The 19568-nt window shown below is 44.1% G+C and overlaps 1 protein-coding gene across 4 annotated transcripts in view; it reads left to right on the top strand.

Moving 5' to 3' along the window:
- Positions 1 to 19568, top strand: part of LOC106589770 (slit homolog 1 protein) — a 220925-nt gene that overhangs the window by 4079 nt on the left and 197278 nt on the right. For all 4 annotated transcript variants that reach the window (XM_082970551.1, XM_082970549.1, XM_082970552.1 and 1 more), the window contains exon 2: positions 15455 to 15526. In XM_082970551.1, the coding sequence (XP_082826677.1) occupies positions 15455 to 15526 (72 nt within the window). The remainder of the gene's footprint in view (positions 1 to 15454; positions 15527 to 19568) is intronic.

Here is a 19568-nt window from a genome sequence, read left to right as displayed (position 1 = left end):
GTTTGGGCTAGACTCCTATCTTTTGCTTATGAAGTCAATATGAGTTGTGCTGGGACCTTGGCTTCATTCTCATCTGTCATATGGAATTATTTTACGGTGGTCATACTATGGATCATATTTGATTTAGAATTTTAGGACCCCTTTAGAATGTTTTTTTGTGTGTGTGTGTATATAAAATATTGAATGTGGCCTCTACTACTAAATCCCAGAGTAAACACATTGAATAACACATTCATTGTCACGGGCGGATAGAACAGTTTAAGGGTGAGTCAAGTGCAGGAGACTGAGGTCCGTTGGAACAAACGTGATTTAATAAATCCATGGGCAGAATCCATATAAGGCTGGGAGCACAACAGTCAAAAGACTAAAGGAAGCTCCGCTCGAAAAGGCAGACGGGGCGCAGCCCGGCAACCCTAATTCCTAGACAATAAGTAATAAACCAACGACATAAAACCAACACCACCTCTACCACACGTAACAAAGAACAATCCCGCACGAATCCTAACTAAACACAGACAGACTAAATACCCCCCCACTAATGACAAAACACAAAACAGGTGCAATCAATAAACAAACATAACTAACAGACACTGAAACACAGATCGGTGGCAGCTAGTAGGCCGGCGACGATGACCGCCGAGCACTGCCCGACCGAGGAGAGGCGCCACCTTCTGTGGACGTTGTGACATTCATAAATGGAAAAACAGACACGCAAAAAATAAATCATTGGAAACAAGGTGAAGTGTTTGTCCTTTAACTAGGAGATATAAGAAAGCTTTTTAATATTTTTCTTACCGGTGGGGTCACGTTAGTTTGTTGCCTAAACGGTTCAGACGCTACATGCAGAAGTTGACAAATCCACGGTTCAGACTTCAGACGAGTCCCCTGACAAAATGGGAACCACCATCGGGTTTGTGAGAATCTCTACAGATTCGCTACAGACGTTTTCAGGAGAAGACTGAAGTGCGACATCGGCGGATTCGGTGTATTGAGATTCATCCAATGAATAACCCTGATATCTCTAGTTTAAACTGACAGATTTTGATGCGGATTTTTTTTATATGATTCTTAGATTGACTCACTGGTGCTTTAACCGACTCTATGGGGTTAAATTAGATACTAAAGTCAATACAGGATTCAGAGTGTGTGTTTCACATGGTGTGTGTTTCACATGGTGTGTGTGGTCTGTGGGAGAGTGAGAATATGTATTTTTCCATATCTGTACTGAGTGCCCTGAGGTCTGACCAGACAGACTGAGAACTGTAAATAATGTTATGGGGGTTAACCTCCACGCACGCACACACACGACAGACCTTCACCTCGTCCCTCACCAAGAGAGAATGAAAGCAGCATTTGAGGGAAAGAGGGAGAGAGAGGGGAAGAAACATGACTTATGTCTGTAGATTGAAGCACTCCAGCCTGGTTCTTCTGTTATTCTCTCTCTCTCTCTCTCGCTCTCTCTCTCTCTCTCTCTCTCTCTCTCTCTCTCTCTCTCTCTCTCTCTCTATTTCTCTCTCTCTCTCTCTTTGCATATTGCTCCTCTCTCTATGGGACAGCTTTCTCTCTTCATACATCCTCTCTCTCACTCTCTGTATCCCTTCGACTCTCTGTCCTCTCCATCCCTCTCTTCTCTCCTGTTCCACTCCCTCTTCTGGTCTGTGACTCTCACGGCTGTCACTTCCATATGCTGTGGAATCTGGTCATGCTGACACTCTCAACTAGACCTCTAGCTACCTGCCTGTTTTACTGTACCTGGTGAGACCTGGTGGCATTTACAGGGACATTTAACCAACAGAGTTAACAGCATGATCAACCCATTACACTGTGTTTTGAGGCAGACAGACAGACGGACAGACAGACTGACAGGCAGATGGACAGACGTGACACAGTACTGGTTTTAAGGTAGAAGGTTGGGGGTCTGCTCTGTTAGTGGTTCATTTGTTTCTAATGAGGATCAGTGTTGATTGAGCAAAACAGGTGTTGTTACTGAAATGAGCAGCTTGTCCCCACAGTGAGGATCTCTGATCTCTACCTCCATCACAGTGTCCTCTCCTCTGTCCTGCAGCCTAAACAGCTCCACAACAAATGGCTCTGCAGCTACAATCACTGCTTCTCTGGCTCTCTACCCAACACAACACATAGGAGTGTGTGTGTTTCTTGATATGCACCATGTGTGTTAACATGTGGATTTATGAGCACATTTGTTTAGCTATTTATATGCATGTGTATATGTACATATGAACACGTGTGTTGTCATGTGTTCATGTGATCTTGTGTGAGCATCGGGCAATTGTGTTTGATTTTTCTCCCTCCTACACTCAGATTCCATTTCACGTAATAATAATATTATCAATAATAACATTATTACAAGTTATAATAATAATAATATTATTCATATTCATTATCATAATAATAATGATGCTCAATTCAAACCAGGTCTTTCAACATACCATCTGCTTTCCTTCCCTCCTCAGCTCTGTCTAGTCCAGGGAACTCAACAGGTGGCAGGAATAAATATAATTACTTTTTCAGCGTTGATTCTTCTTCGCTGCTGTGTTATAGTCGTGGACCGGTGCTGTGTGTGTGTGAGACTGGTGGTGTGTATGAAATGGGCTCCCCCAAAGGTATACTGAACCAGGAAGTCCCTACAGGTGGCCACTGGGCAGGTTGAGATGAAGGATTAGTCAGCGATGTCATAAATTTACATTTTTACATTTACGTAATTTAGCAGACGCTCTTATCCAGAGCGACTTACAGTAGTGAATGCATACATTTCATTTAATTTCATGCATTCAAAAAAATAAATGGTACTGGACCCCCGCGGGAATCGAACCCACAACCCTGGTGTTGCACACACCATGCTGGCATTGCAAATACCATACTCTACCAACTGAGCCACAGGGAAGACAAAATCTACATGTATCTATAAGATTCTCCACTAAGTGTGTTGGCACTCGAATATTTTTGATTGAATAATGTTGTTAAGACATTATCCCTCATGAATAACAAAAATAATAGCATCTTCCTGAATCATTATAATGAGATTTTTTCTGAGGGAACACAATTGCAGTAGAATTGTTCTTTTTTAAGAACTGGTCTGCTGGTCTGTTTACCTGAGCTCCACAGGCCCCTCTTAGACAGGGGACTGGGTTTGGGTGGTTACTAGGGTTGAATTGTTACTGAGATTTACTGCCAAACCCACTCCCTTTTCCTGGGATAAATACACTACATGACCAAAAAGTATGTGGACACCTGCTCGTCGAAATTCTCATTCTAAAATAATGGCCATTAATATGGAGTCGGTCCCCCTTTTGCTGCTATAACAGCCTCCTGTCAGTGTCAGTGAAGTGGAGATGAGGAATAGAGTCAATCGCAGGACACCGAACTGAGTAAAAATATACGTATTTACTCTAGAAAAGCTCATCAGTCAAAATCCACGCAGGGATAAAACAATAATGACAAACACAACTAACACGACCAACAGGAAAATATTAACGCACAAAACATCATGATAGCCAGAGGGTTTAAATAGGGAAATAATCATAACGAAATGGGAACCAGGTGTGAACAATCAAGACATAACAAATGGACAAAGAAACATGGATCGGCGGCAGCTTGAAAGCCGATGACGATGACCACCGAACGCCGCCTGAACAAGGAGAGGCACCAACTTTGGCGGAAGTTGTGACACCTCCACTCTTCTGGGAAGGCTTTCCACTAGATGTTGGAACATTGCTGTGGGGACTTGCTTCCATTCAGCCACAAGAGCATTAGTGAGGTCGGCACTGACGTTGGACGATAGGCCTGGCTCACAGTCAGCTTTCCAATTCATCCCAAAGGTGTTCGATGGGGTTGAGGCAAGTCAAGTTCTTCCCCACCGATCTCGACAAACCATTTCTGTATGGACCTCGCTTTGTGAACGGGGGGCATCGTCATGCTGTAACAGGAAAGGGCCTTCCTCAAACTGTTGCCACAACATTTGAAGCACAGAATAGACTGGAATGTCATTGTATGCTGTAGCACTAAGATTTCCCTTCACTGGAGCTAAGGGGCCTTGCCCAAACCATGAAAAACAGCCCCAGACCATTATTCCTCCTCCACCAAACTTTACAGTTGGCATTATACTATGGGGCAGGTACCGTTCTCCTGGCATCTGCCAAACCCAGATTTTTCCGTTGGACTGCCTGATGGTGAAGCGGAATTCATCACTCCAGAGAACGCATTTCCACTGTTCCGGAGTCCAATGGCAGCAATCCGACGCTTGGCATTGTGCATGGTGATCTTAGTCTTGTGTGCTGCTGCTCGGCCATGGAAACCCGTTTCATGAAGCTCTCGATGAACAGTTCTTGTGATGACTTTGCTTCCAGAGGCAGTTTGGAACTAGTAGTGAGTGATGCAACCGAGGACAGACGATTTTTACGAGCTACGCGCTTCAGCAGTCAACAGTCCCATTCGGTGAGCTTGTGTAGCCTACCACTTCACAGCCGTTGTTGCTCCTAAATGTTCTACTTCACAATAACAGCACTTACAGCTGACCGGTACAGCTCTAGCAGGGCAGAAATTTTATGAACTGACTCGTTGGAAAGGTGATATCCTATGATGATGTTGAAAGTCAATGAGCTCTTCAGTAAGGCCATTCTACTGCCAATGTTTGTCTATGAAGATTGCATGGCTGTGTGCTCGATTTTATACACCTGTCAGCAACGGGTGTGGCTAAAATAGCTGAATCCACTAATTTCAAGGGGTGTCCACATACTTTTGTATATATAGTGTAACTGCGAGAAACTGGTAAATTATAATAAATGATTTATACATGTATGAACAGCATGGAGTGAAATGTAACTGTTCAATTATATGTGATGTCTAAATCTGGCTTCTCTACGTCCTCTGCATGATGAACCGTCGACGCTCAGGGTGGGGACAGACAGCCCATCTCAGTATGGAGTGCATTTCACAATGCATGTAGACCTATGATCTCACCATGCAAACTTGTTTTTCCTTCTGACAGGTAGGCCTATATTTGCTGCAGCATAGTCTATGATACAGTAACATATAGACCGAATATACATCTAATTTACCATCTCCATCTGGCTTTCGAGGGTTACCTTGTTTTTTTTGTAAAGATGTATTTTTTAATTGCAGCTGCAGAGTTTTAAAACAGCCTGTCACTTGAATATCTTTGCTTTAAATCAGTGCACTTGCAAGTACTATCTCACAGTCTTTCTCTCTCTGCATAAACTCCCATTCAAATTGCATCCAAAATAGATAACCCTGTTCTAGATTGATATATAGCCCTATCTATAGATGTCCTAGCCTACCTCTTTCAGGTAATACATTCAATGCAGTATTAGCCTTATATTTAGCTAATTAATGATGGGTTATGCATAATAAGCTTCTAATTTATAGCCCCTGTCTCTTGTGCAATACCCACACACCTGTGCTCTGCTGGCCTCTCCTTAAAAAAGGCTCCTTAACTCTTGGAGTTCAAAGAAGGATAAGCTAGACTAGAATAACCTGCTGGACATGATTTCTTTTAGCATTTCTTATAGCAACAGACTATGAGAAGAAGGCGCTATGATGGTAGGCTACAGCCGTTATTTATTCAGACCATAACCATTCAATCTTCTTGAAGAGAAGTGAAAGTGTTCTGCATCTAATTCTAGTCCTATATTATTCAAGGACGTCATTAGAATGATGAAGATAAGGACAAGGAAACTTCTTTCATTTAACTGTTGAAAGCGAGGAAAGAATGAAGCAACAATAGACAGAGAAAGAGGAGATAGGCTAACAACATTAGGGGAAATATCATGAAAGGTATATTTGCGTCAGCCTACTAATTATACAAATAGCCTGTACTGGTAACTTCGTAGGCAGCATTTGCTGCACCAGAATCACATGTTCTCTTCTGGTTTGAATGATGTGCGTAATTCCAGTCCACATAATACAGTATAACACAGTATACAGTAATACGTCAGCCTACTGGCTAGTTTCATTTGTTTACTGAGGAGAGCATATAGCTAGCTACATCTATGGGCTTTAGTGTTTTTCTGTCGTGCATAATGTGCAGTAGCCTATAAAATGTATGTAGCCTATTGGATAACGACACAATCATCTGGCCTTTTTTGGGCTTGGGCTCAATAAATGTATTTAATATATGGCTCATTAAATGTATTTAATATATGGCTCATTAAATGTATTTAATATATGACTCATTAAATGTATTTATTATATGACTCATTAACTGTATGACTCATTAAATGTATTTAATATATGGCTCATTAAATGTATTTAATATATGGCTCATTAAATGTATTTAATATATGGCTCATTAACTGTATTTAATATACTGTTCAAAAAAATAAAGGGAACACTTAAACAACACAATGTAACCCCAAGTCAATCACACTTCTGTGAAATCAAACTGTCCACTTAGGACGCAACACTGATTGACAATACATTTCACATGCTGTTGTGCAAATGGAATAGACAACAGGTGGAAATTATAGGCAATTAGCAAGACACCCCCAATAAAGGAGTGGTTCTGCAGGTGGAGACCACAGACCACTTCTCAGTTCCTATGCTTCCTGGCTGATGTTTTGGTCACTTTTGAATGCTGGCGGTGCTTTCACTCTAGTGGTAGCATGAGACGGAGTCTACAACCCACACAAGTGGCTCAGGTAGTGCAGCTCATCCAGGATGGCACATCAATGCGAGCTGTGGCAAGAAGGTTTGCTGTGTCTGTCAGCGTAGTGTCCAGAGCATGGAGGCGCTACCAGGAGACAGGCCAGTACATCAGGAGACGTGGAGGAGGCCGTAGGAGGGCAACAACCCAGCAGCAGGACCGCTACCTTCGCCTTTGTGCAAGGAGGAGCAGGAGGAGCACTGCCAGAGCCCTGCAAAATGACCTCCAGCAGGCCACAAATGTGCGTGTGTCTGCTGAAACGGTCAGAAACAGACTCCATGAGGGTGGTATGAGGGGCCCGAAGTCCACAGGTGGGGGTTGTGCTTACAGCCCAACACCGTGCAGGACGTTTGGCATTTGCCAGAGAACACCAAGATTGGCAAATTCGCCACTGGCGCCCTGTGCTCTTCACAGATGAAAGCAGGTTCACACTGAGCACGTGACAGAGTCTGGAGACACCGTGGAGAACGTTCTGCTGCCTGCAACATCCTCCAGCATGACTGGTTTGGCGGTGGGTCGGTCATGGTGTGGGGTGGCATTTCTTTGGGGGGCCGCATAGCCCTCCATGTGCTCGCCAGAGGTAGCCTGACTGCCATTAGGTACGGAGATGAGATCCTCAGACCCCTTGTGAGACCATATGCTGGTGCGGTTGGCCCTGGGTTCCTCCTAATGCAAGACAATGCTGGACCTCGTGTGGCTGGAGTGTGTCAGCAGTTCCTGCAAGAGGAAGGCATTGATGCTATGGACTAGCCCGCCCATTCCCCAGACCTGAATCCAATTGAGCACATCTGGGACATCATGTCTCGCTCCATCCACCAACGCCACGTTGCACCACAGACTGTCCAGGAGTTGGCGGATGCTTTAGTCCAGGTCTGGGAGGAGATCCCTCAGGAGACCATCCGCCACCTCATCAGGAGCATGCCCAGGCATTGTAGGGAGGTCATACAGGCACATGGAGGCCACACACACTACTGAGCCTCATTTTGACTTGTTTAAAGGACATTACATCAAAGTTGGATCAGCCTGTAGTGTGGTTTTCCACATTAATTTTGAGTGTGACTCCAAATCCAGACCTCCATGGGTTGATAAATTGGATTTCCATTGATTATTTTTGTGTGATTTTGTTGTCAGCACATTCAACTATGTAAAGAAAAAAGTATTTAATAAGATTATTTCTTTCATTCAGATCTAGGATGTGTTATTTAAGTGTTCCCTTTATTTTTTGAGCAGTGTATATGACTCATTAAATGTATTTAATATATGGCTCATTAAATGTATTTAATATATGGCTCATTAAATGTATTTAATATATGGCTCATTAAATGTATTTAATATATGGCTCATTAAATGTATTTAATATATGGCTCATTAAATGTATTTAATACATGACTCATTAAATGTATTTAATATATGGCTCATTAAATGTATTTAATATATGGCTCATTAAATGTATTTAATATATGGCTCATTAAATCTATTTAATATATTGCTCATTAAATGTATTTAGTATATGGCTCATTAAATGTATTTAATATATGGCTCATTAAATGTATTTAATATATGGCTAATTAAAGGTATTTAATATATGGCTCATTAAATGTATTTAATATATGGCTCATTAAATGTATTTTATATATGTCTCATTAAATGTATTTCATATATGGCTCATTAAATGTATTTAATACATGACTCATTAACTGTATTTAATATATGGCTCATTAAATGTATTTAATATATGGCTCGTTAAATGTATTTAATATATGGCTCATTAAAAGTATTTCATATATGGCTCATTAAATGTATTTAATATATGGCTTGAATGTTCATGCTGATCAAAGCTCTAACCAAATCCAGACATATTTTTTTTATTTATAAGGCTTTTGAATAACACTTCCGGTTTTGGTGGGAAACACCAGGTTACCTGGGAGAAAAGTGATTTATTCTCGGGATGGAACATTTGCAAAATACCTGGAAAATATTCAACCCTAGTCATTACCCCAGAAAGAGCTTCCTCAGGTGGGGTCAGATTCCTGTAGGTGTTACCTCTACTGGAGGTCTGATGCTGACACAGCCCATCCACCCGTCAGAAAGTGCTTGGGCTCCCGAGGAGCTGTTCAGGCCTCTAACAATTATGAGCCAATCATCTCTCATGTTACTGCATTGTGTGTGTGACCGGGGGACATCTACAGACCTGTAGTAATTGATAACAGAAGGAGAGAAGAAAGCAGAGGTTCTGCTTGTTTATATGACTAGCTTCCTTCCCCTGCGGAGTCCCCAATCTCACTGTCTCTCACTCTCTCTCTCTTCCTCTCTCTTTCTCTCTCTTTCTCTCTCTTCTCTCTCTCTCCTCACTCTCCTCTCTCTTCTCTCTTCTCTCTCCTATCTTCTCCCTCTCTTCTTTCTCTCTCTATCTTCTCCCTCTCTCTCTCCTCTCCTCTCTCTCCTCTCCTCATCTTCTCTATCCTCTTCTCTCTCCTCTTCTCTCTCTTCTATCTTCTCCTCTCTCTCCTCTCCTTTCTCTCCTCTCACTTCTCTATCTTCTCCCTCTCCTCTCTCTCTCTCCTCTTCTCTCTCCACTTCTCTCCTCTATCTTCTCCCTCTCTTCTCTGTCCACCATCTTCTCTCTCTCTTCTCTCTCTCTCCCCTATCTTCTCCCTCTCTCTCCACTATCTTCCCCCTCTCTTCTCTCTCTCTCCTCTATCTCCTCCCTCTCTCTCTCCACTATCTTCTCCCTCTCTTCTCTCTCTCTCCTCTTCTCTCTCCTCTTCTCTCCTCTATCATCTCCCTCTCTCTCTCTCTCTCTCTCCTCTTCTCTCTCCTCTTCTCTCCTCTATCATCTCCCTCTCTCTCTCTCTCTCTCTCTCTCCTCTTCTCTCTCCTCTTCTCTCCTCTATCATCTCCCTCTCTTCTCTCTCTCTCCTCTCTCTTCTCTCCTCTCCTCTCTCTCTCACGCTCTCACTCTTCTCTTCTTTTTCTTCGTCCTACAATTCCTTGGGGCGTCATCAGTGAAGGCCACCTTGTAGATGAGACGTTGGGAACCCAAAAGTATGTATGTGTGTGTGTGTGTCTGTGTGTGTGTGTGTGTGTGTGTGTGTGTGTGTGTGTGTGTGTGTGTGTGTGTGTGTGTGTGTGTGTGTGTGTGTGTGTGTGTGTGTGTGTGTGTGTACCTGTAATGAGCAGCACATGTGTGTGTATCAGACCCCGGGACAATAAAGTTCACTCTATTATTCATTTCCCATGGCCGGTCGGTCGATGCACCTGTGACCACACACACACACACACACACACACACACACACACACACACACACACACACACACACACACACACACACACACACACACACACACACACACACACACACACACACACACACACACACACACACACACCATCTGTCTGTAATGACCACTCTCTCTCTCCCGCCCCGCTACACTGTGTTATAGTCTCTTGAGTGGTCATTAGAGGAGAGGGGGAGAGGGGACAACACTGAAGTGAGGTGTTTTGGTTTGGATTAGTAGTGGGGGAGGGATGGACCATGCCTGGTCAGTTTTAATCCTGAGGTAGCAGACAGATATTCTAGTCATACTGACTGTTGAAATGGGTATGTGTGCTTGAGTTTGTGTGTATGTGTGTGTGTGTGTGTGTGTATGTGTGTGTGTGTGTGTGTGTGTGTGTGTGTGTGTGTGTGTGTGTGTGTGTGTGTGTGTGTGTGTGTGTGTGTGTGTGTGTGTGTGTGTGTGTGTGTGTGTGTGTATATGCATGTGTATGTGTGTGTGTGTGTATATGCATGTGTGTGTGTGGTCTGCAGGCCTTCTCTATGGGAGGATGCAATCTACTGCTTAGTCTCTCTCCGCCCGGTCTCTCGTGCTTTCAAACACACACACACACACACACACACACACACACACACACACACACACACACACACACACACACACACACACACACACACACACACACACACACACACACACACACACACACACACACACACACACACACATTAGTGGGTAATGGCGCGGTATTACAGGCCCTCCTCTTGGCCACAGAGATACAATTTTGCTGTTTTAAAGCTAATTTCCTGCAATTCTACACATTTTTCCATGGGGCAGGGAGAATATTTTACAGTTTTAAAGCGAGTTTCCTGCAATTCAACAAATTTGACATGGGGCTGAGATAAAAATGGTAGTTTCAAAGCTAATTTCCTGCAATTCTACACATTTTGGCATGGGTCAGAGAGAGCTTTCAGTTTCAAAGCTAATTTCCTGCAATTCTAAAAAGTCTTAAATGTTCCTTTCTGCAAACTTCAGGCATGCTGTCATGTGCCTTTTTCTCAGGAGTGGCTTCCATCTGGCCATTCTTTTGTGCTTCTGGCAAGTTCTCCCATCTTAGCCAAGGAACTCCGTAGTTCTGTCAGAGTGGTCATGATTCCATATGTGTTGTTTCATAGTTTTGATGTCTTCACTATTATTCTACAATGTAGAAAATAGTTTAAAAAAAATGAAAAACCCTTGAATGAGTAGGCGTTCTAAAACTCTTGACCGGTAGTGTATGCCTCATCACAATTATATCTCTAAGATATACAGACAGTTCCTTGCAGAGGAAGTCACAATTATTTGAATCACAACCAAGTCTCAAGTCACATTGTCCGAGTCTTAAGTCGAGTCCCAAGTTGAACCGGTCGAGTCTCGAGTCAAGTCCAAGCCTTCAATTCTAAGAACAAATGACATTTTTTCAAGCCAATTCTCAAGTCTATACATGCAATGACTTGTTCAGCTCCAAATCTGTCTATTTACTGAGGCTCCCAGATGCCCTTTTTATTATTTTATCTATAACACATTTTGATGATGTAATAATGAATTTTGACATCATATTCCAAATGCAAGTTAATTATCAATTTCAAGCAATTTCACACCAAAAGACCAGTACAACGGGCACACAGTCCACACCTATGCAAGTCATTGTTGTTTGGTGCACCATTGATGGTGAGCTTGCAAAGTAAACAGTTGTCACGGGATACTAGGAGTGGTGGTAGGAGTCAGGCGCAGAGAGCAGAGGTAAGGTATAATGTCCTTTATTCTTTCCGGCACAAAACGGTCAACGCCAAAACAAACGGGCGCGTAAACAAACGACCAACCCAGAACAACGGGCACACAGTCCGGAGAGAGAATACAAGGCGTAATCCAGCACATCCAAAAAATACAACGACAGCAAAAGTAATCCCACACAAACCTGGGCGGGCTAAGCAGGCTCAAATAAACACAAATCAAGACACACAATAGGGAACAGGTGCAACCAATAAGACCATACAAACAGAAAAGGAAAAAGGGATCAGCGGTGGCTAGTAGCGCCGCTCCAGCAGGCAGGGGAGCCACCTTCGGTGGGATTCGTGACAACAGTTCATAAACTTGTTTGCACTGCACCCGATCTTATAGCTGTGCAGCAAATCAGCAGTCTGTTCTCTAGCTCAGTGTTTCTCAAACTTTTTGACCCCCAACCCCTAAAAAGCAGGGTTCAAAGCTCGGATCCCCCCACGCAGGCCTATCTGAAATATGAAAATAATCAATCAAATCGCCTGTCCTATTGTTGTTCTGCCAAAGATGCCTCTGTAGTAGATTTCTAAATGGGATTATATGGATAATAGAAACGTCGGCCTACTAGGGTTTTCTCAGGCAAAACCTTGAGAAAATGAGCAAGTGCTTTCTGCTCACTAATCTCTGCGTGCTCTCCTTTGTGTGCCAATGCTGAGGACTGGTCATTGGTCAACAACCAAGTCGTGCAACTTTTTGGTTCTGAAGCACAGATTAGATGTTTTAATTTGGTATAATACCATTTATTAAAAACCAGATCAAATAGGCAAAGGTATGTATATAAAATACAAATGGTAGGCTATATGTATCCCTTTACAATATGTATGACTAATATGTAGTTTCCCCAATCAATTGTGATTTTGGAGTGATTTGTTTTGGCTTGCCCCGGGCAAGCGGACAGGCGTTAATGTCGAGTCCTGCTCTCTCTCCCTCCATACCTCTCTATCCCTCTTACCTATCTCTCACTCCCTACCTCTCTATCCCTCTTACCTATCTATCCCTCCCTACCTCTCCCACCCTCCCTACCGCTCTATCCCTATTCTTCATGTCCCCCTCTCCACCTCCTTCTATCTCTCTATCCCTCCCTCTCTCTATCTCCCTCTCTCCATTTCTGTCTCCCTCCTTTCCTCTATCCCGAGTGATCGCCAGTTCACAGCAAGGGGAAGGGGAGAGATAGAGAGAGAGGCAAACAGACCCCACAGAGCCCCAGGACAGCAACAATATTAGACCCAACCAAATCATGAGAAAACAAAAAGGGAATTACTTGAAACATTGGAAAGAATTAACAAAAACTGATCAAACTAGAATGATATTTGGCCCTAAACAGAGAGTACACAGTGGCAGAATACCTAACCACTGTGACTGACCCAAACTTAAGGAAAGCTTTGACTATTTACAGACTCAGTGAGCATGGCCTTGCTATTGAGAAAGGCCACCGTAGGTAGACCTGGCTCTCAGGAGAAGACAGGCTTTGTGCACACTGCCCACAAAATGAGGTGGAAACTGAACTGCACTTCATAACCTCCTGCCAAATGTATGACCATATTAGAGACACATATTTCCCTCAGATTACAGAGACCCACAAAGAATTCGAAAGCAAATCCAAGTTTGATAAACTCCCATATCTGCTGGGTGAAATACCACAGTGTCCAATCACAGCAGCAAGATGTGTGACCTGTTGCCACAAGAAAAGGTCAACCAGTGAAGAACAAACACCATTGTAAATACAACCTATATTTATGTTTATTTATTTTCCCTTTTGTACTTTAACTATTTGCACATCATTACAACACTGTATATATACTTAATATCACATTTTAAATGTCTCTATTCCCTTGGAACTTGTGTAATTGTAATGTTTACTGTTATTTCTTTATTGTTTATTTCACTTTTGTTTATTATCTATTTCACTTTCTTTGGCAATGCAAAAATATCTTTCCCATACCAGTAAAGCCCTTCTAATTGAAATGAATTGTGAGCGAGAGAGAGAACGATGAAGAGAGACGTGGATCCCATTTGAAATGAGCTGGTGATATTTGAGTGGGGTGCTCTGACAGAATTACAATTATTGGTGCTCTCACACCCCTGTCTCTCTACACCACTCCAATATTCTCTATAAAGGGCACCTCTCGCTCTCTCTCTCTCTCTCTCTCTCTCCCTCTCTCTCTCTCTCTCTCTCTCCCTATCTCTCTCTCCCCCTATCTCTCTCTCTCCCCCCTCTCTCTCTCACTCTCTCTCTCTCTCTCTCTCTCCCCCTCTCTCTGTCTCTCCCTCTCTCTCTCTCTCTCTCCCTATCTCTCTCTCCCCCTATCTCTCTCTCTCCCCCCTCTCTCTCTCTCTCTCTCCCTATCTCTCTCTCTCTACATTTACATTACATTTTAGTCATTTAGCAGACGCTCTTATCCAGAGCGACTTACAGTAGTGAATGCATACATTTCATAGATTTCATTTCATTAAACCCCACCCACTGCACTTTGCCATACCCTAGGTTTAGCTGAAATGACACCCCTGCACATGCCTTACTTTTATTTCCCTGCATCAGTAAAAGAAGGAATGCATCACCTATGCCTCTACTGCCATTCATCCCAATAAGACTGGTTTGGATTTCTGCCTGACCACAATAGCTGCCATTTCCATACCATTCTGGAACTTTGAGGGTTTATAACATAGCGCCTCTAGTAATTTAATAGGATCTTAATAATAATAATAGCACTTTTCGTACAGATTCTCAGTCACACACAAAAAAAAGATGTCAGGGAGCTGGCAATTCAGGGGAGATGGTCTTCCACAGCTGGACGATGATGCAGTTATGTACAGGAGAAGCTTTAGTCAAGCTGGTGTCGATGGGCCAGCTAGGGAGTAAGATTATTCAGACAGGCAGGCCCCGGAGCTATTCATCAGGCACCTTTGTCTCTGAAGTTCACAGCGACTCCTCCCCCGCGGTCGATACAGATTCACCACTGAAAAGTGTAGCACCCACCTGGGTGATGCTTCGTCAGCTATAAGCGCCTTAGAGACCACCACATGTCAGCAGTAATCAGCAACAGTCTCCTACAAGGCGAGCCTCTGCCATCCCCTCACAGTCCATCCCCCACAGTCCTTCCAGAAACCTGTAAGTCCATGGGTTACCACCAGATATTGTAGCTCAAGGTTATCACCCCCCCCCCCCCAAATGTTTTTTTAAAACATTCTTCAAAAATCACTTAAAAAATAACAGCAGTAGGTACAATATTGACAGAGCTCTCTGCCTAGGCTTCCCTCACAGCACCATGGCAACTCTCTCTCCCTATCTCTCTCTCTCTCCCTATCTCTCTCTCTCTCTCTCTCCCCCCTATCTCTCTCTCCCCCCCTCTCTCTCTCTCTCTCTCTCGCTTCCCCTCCAGCTACATGTCAATGTAAATTCAAGAGCAGTGTATGAACAACATTATAGACACACCAGTGTCAGTCTTCGACGCCTGGTATTTTCAACACGCATTTCAATCTGTGTTGACACTGCCTGGGGCAAAGTGTGTGTGTGACTTTGTCAAGGAAGGTTATATATGTAGCGTGATTGTGCTTATTCATGTGTGTGTTGGCTTGAGACTCATGTATGAATTGGCGTTCATTGCTATGTTAGTCATTGGGCTGAAGAGGCCCAGAAGGAGACACTGATACATAATAAATGTATGTGTGTTTACAGGGAACTGAATGGGAATAACCTCACACGCATCACCAAGACTGACTTCTCTGGACTCAAGTACCTCCGCGTGCTGTAAGTCATTTACACTGTGTTCATCATCTCCTGTGCATGCACGCACCTGCACACAATTTCCCCATGCATATTGTCTAAATGTAATACTGTTAAGGATGCTGACGTGTCTTGACAATGTCCATCTGATCTATTTATGTAGACACTGAACTATTTCTGTCACTGTCAGTGGTTTTAGATATATTGAATGTTTCACAATAACCAACTATACAGTCTGATACACCTCTTATAAACTCACTGAAATGCTCTCTGCTGTCTTGGAGTGGCCCTCATACCATCAATTACCACACACACACACACACACACACACACACACACACACACACACACACACACACACACACACACACACACACACACACACACACACACACACACACACACACACGGGTGTTTGTGTGTGCAGGTGTCCCAGATGTTGAAGCCCCTCACTGCCTCTGCGAAGCAAGCACTACTATTTTAGAGCCACGTCACTACCCCTTTCATACCTGCCTCTTCCACGTCACTAGCCCTTTCATACCTGCCTCTTCCACGTCACTACCCCTTTCATACCTGCCTCTTCCACGTCACTACCCCTTTCATACCTGCCTCTTCTACGTCACTACCCCTTTCATACCTGCCTCTTCCACGTCACTAGCCCTTTCATACCTGCCTCTTCCACGTCACTACCCCTTTCATACCTGCCTCTTCCACGTCACTACCCCTTTCATACCTGCCTCTTCCACGTCACTACCCCTTTCATACCTGCCTCTTCCACGTCACTACCCCTTTAATATCCCCTCTCCCAATTACCTTCCCCTTTAATATCCCCCTCTCCCACTTACCTTCCCCTTTCATACCCCCCTCTCCCACTTACCTTCCCCTTTAATATCCCCTCTCCCACTTACCTTCACCTTTAATATCCCCTCTCCCACTTACCTTCCCCTTTAATATCCCCTCTCCCAGTTACCTTCCCCTTTAATATCCCCTCTCCCACTTACCTTCACCTTTAATATCCCCTCTCCCAGTTACCTTCCCCTTTAATATCCCCTCTCCCACTTACCTTCCCCTTTCATACCCCCCTCTCCCACTTACCTTCACCTTTAATATCCCCTCTCCCAATTACCTTCCCCTTTAATATCCCCTCTCCCACTTACCTTCCCCTTTAATATCCCCTCTCCCACTTACCTTCCCCTTTAATATCCCCTCTCCCACTTACCTTTCCCTTTCATACCCCCCTCTCCCCCTACCTTCACCTTTAATATCCCCCTCTCCCACTTACCTTCCCCTTTAATATCCCCTCTCCCACTTACCTTCACCTTTCATATCCCCCTCTCCCACTTACCTTCACCTTTAATATCCCCTCTCCCAATTACCTTCCCCTTTAATATCCCCTCTCCCAGTTACCTTCCCTTTTAATATACCCTCTCCAAATTACCTTCCCCTTTAATATCCCCTCTCCCACTTACCTTCCCCTTTAATATCCCCTCTCCCACTTACCTTCACCTTTAATATCCCCTCTCCCAATTACCTTCCCTTTTAATATCCCCCTCTCCCACTTACCTTCCCCTTTAATATCCCCTCTCCCACTTACCTTCCCCCTTTCATACCCCCCTCTCCCACTTACCTTCCCCCTTTCATACCCCCCTCTCCCACTTACCTTCCCCTTTAATATCCCCTCTCCCACTTACCTTCCCCTTTAATATCCCCCTCTCCCACTCTCTACTTCACAACCTGCCTCTCTCCCCCTATATACTAACCAAACCTCTATTTCCTTCTCCCACCATCCTCCTTCCCTCGCCCCTCTTTCCCTCCTTTCTCCCCTCTTCTTACATCCCCCCTTCCCCCTCCCCTCCCCTCCCTCACCCTCCTCCCTGCCCATCCCCCTCCTTCCTGTCCCCTCTGTCCCCGTTAAATGCCTCCATGTCTCCAGCTTGTCACCAGCGAGGTAGAAGGATTAAGCTCCTTACAGGGGCTCTAATATTCAGACTACAGCTTTTCCCTGCATGGCTATAAACCTTTTGATTCCCATAGGGAACACACAAACACACACACACACACACATACACGTCTCTCTGTTGGGGTCATGGCGCGGTGAAACCCTCATATATCTACCCTCACTGACTCAGCAGACTAACAGTGGCGTGACCTTTGACATTCACAACCCCCCATCGACCCCAGAGACAGTGTTTGTGACCCCAGAGGAAGGTCCTTACAGGAAGACCAATTTAACCTTACAGGAATAGACATTATCTGCTGGGGGACTGAGAAAACACCCAGACACACAATCAGAGAAACATGTCAGGAAAGAAAAAACAGAAACACGACAGACAGTCTGAGAAATCGAAGCATGCTGATTGGGCCTGTGGCTGTGATAATCTCTCCTGAGGACTTCCTGTCTGGAGAGGAAATGGAGGTTCACTCTGTGATACAGGAGCAGAAATGTTTACAATACATCAGATCTGTGAGGTTGTCTGGCACAATGGTACTAATGGATAAGCACCGTGCTTTCAAACTCTGCATACAAGGCCAAGCTAAATCGAGTTCAACTCAAGTATTTCAAATGTTTGAAACATATATTCAACCATTGTCTGCCACAGGGGCTATTTGAGGGAGGGATGGTGGGGGGTTGGGAGGGGAGAGGCAGAGAGAGGGAGGGGGAAAGGTATAAGGAAAGACAGAAAATTGAAATTGAAAGGAGGAAAAATAAGCAGAGAGAGAGAGAAAAAGACAGACGAAGAACCTGACCATAGTTTAAAGTTATCTAGATAAGCGCTTTCTCCTCTTATTCACCCTCTATCTAAATTCATGAGGGAGAGAGTGAGTGGAGGTGAGCAGAACTTTTCTCTATATTTATGGAGTTGGAACAGGAAAAGCTATTTGCATTTATATTCGATTGGGAGGAAACAGACTGCTGAGTGGAGCCGCGAGGCCTCACAGAACACACACAGAACAGTACTCTGGATGAAGGAACACTACTGTTGGCTCTAAGACCTGGACGCTTGCTCACCCTAAACTTTTATTGCAACACTTCCCAAACCATCCAGTGTGTTAGCTTTAGCAGTGTGTATGTGAAATCCAGTGCGTTAGCTTTAGCAGGGTGTATGTGAAATCCAGTGCTTTAGCTTTGGCAGCGTATATGTGAAATCCAGTGCATTAGCTTTAGCAGTGTGTATGTGAAATCCAGTGCATTAGCTTTAGCAGTGTGTATGTGAAATCCAGTGCATTAGCTTTAGCAGTGTGTATGTGAAATCCAGTGTGTTAGCTTTAGCAGTGTGTATGTGAAATCCAGTGCATTAGCTTTAGCAGTGTGTATGTGAAATCCAGTGCATTAGCTTTAGCAGTGTGTATGTGAAATCCAGTGTGTTAGCTTTAGCAGTGTGTATGTGAAATCCAGTGCGTTAGCTTTGGCAGCGTGTATGTGAAATCCAGTGCGTTAGCTTTAGCAGTGTGTATGTGAAATCCAGTGCGTTAGCTTTGGCAGCGTGTATGTGAAATCCAGTGTGTTAGCTTTAGCAGTGTGTATGTGAAATCCAGTGCGTTAGCTTTGGCAGCGTGTATGTGAAATCCAGTGCGTTAGCTTTAGCAGTGTGTATGTGAAATCCAGTGCGTTAGCTTTGGCAGCATGTATGTGAAATCCAGTGTGTTAGCTTTAGCAGCGTGTATGTGAAATCCAGTGCGTTAGCTTTGGCAGTGTGTATGTGAAATCCAGTGCGTTAGCTTTGGCAGGGTGTATGTGAAATCCAGTGCATTAGCTTCGGCAGCGTGTATGTGAAATCCAGTGTGTTAGCTTCGGCAGCGTGTATGTGAAATCCATTGCGTTAGCTTCGGCAGGGTGTATGTGAAATCCAGTGCGTTAGCTTCGGCAGGGTGTATGTGAAATCCAGTGCGTTAGCTTCGGCAGCGTGTATGTGAAATCCAGTGCGTTAGCTTCGGCAGGGTGTATGTGACATCCAGTGCGTTAGCTTCGGCAGGGTGTATGTGACATCCAGTGCGTTAGCTTCGGCAGCGTGTATGTGAAATCCAGTGCATTAGCTTCGGCAGCGTGTATGTGAAATCACTCCAT

This window comes from Salmo salar, chromosome 28 (genome assembly GCF_965601325.2).
Source record: "Salmo salar chromosome 28, fSalSal1, whole genome shotgun sequence".
Lineage (NCBI taxonomy): Eukaryota > Metazoa > Chordata > Actinopteri > Salmoniformes > Salmonidae > Salmo > Salmo salar.
This window is presented reverse-complemented; position numbering and strand designations above follow the sequence as displayed.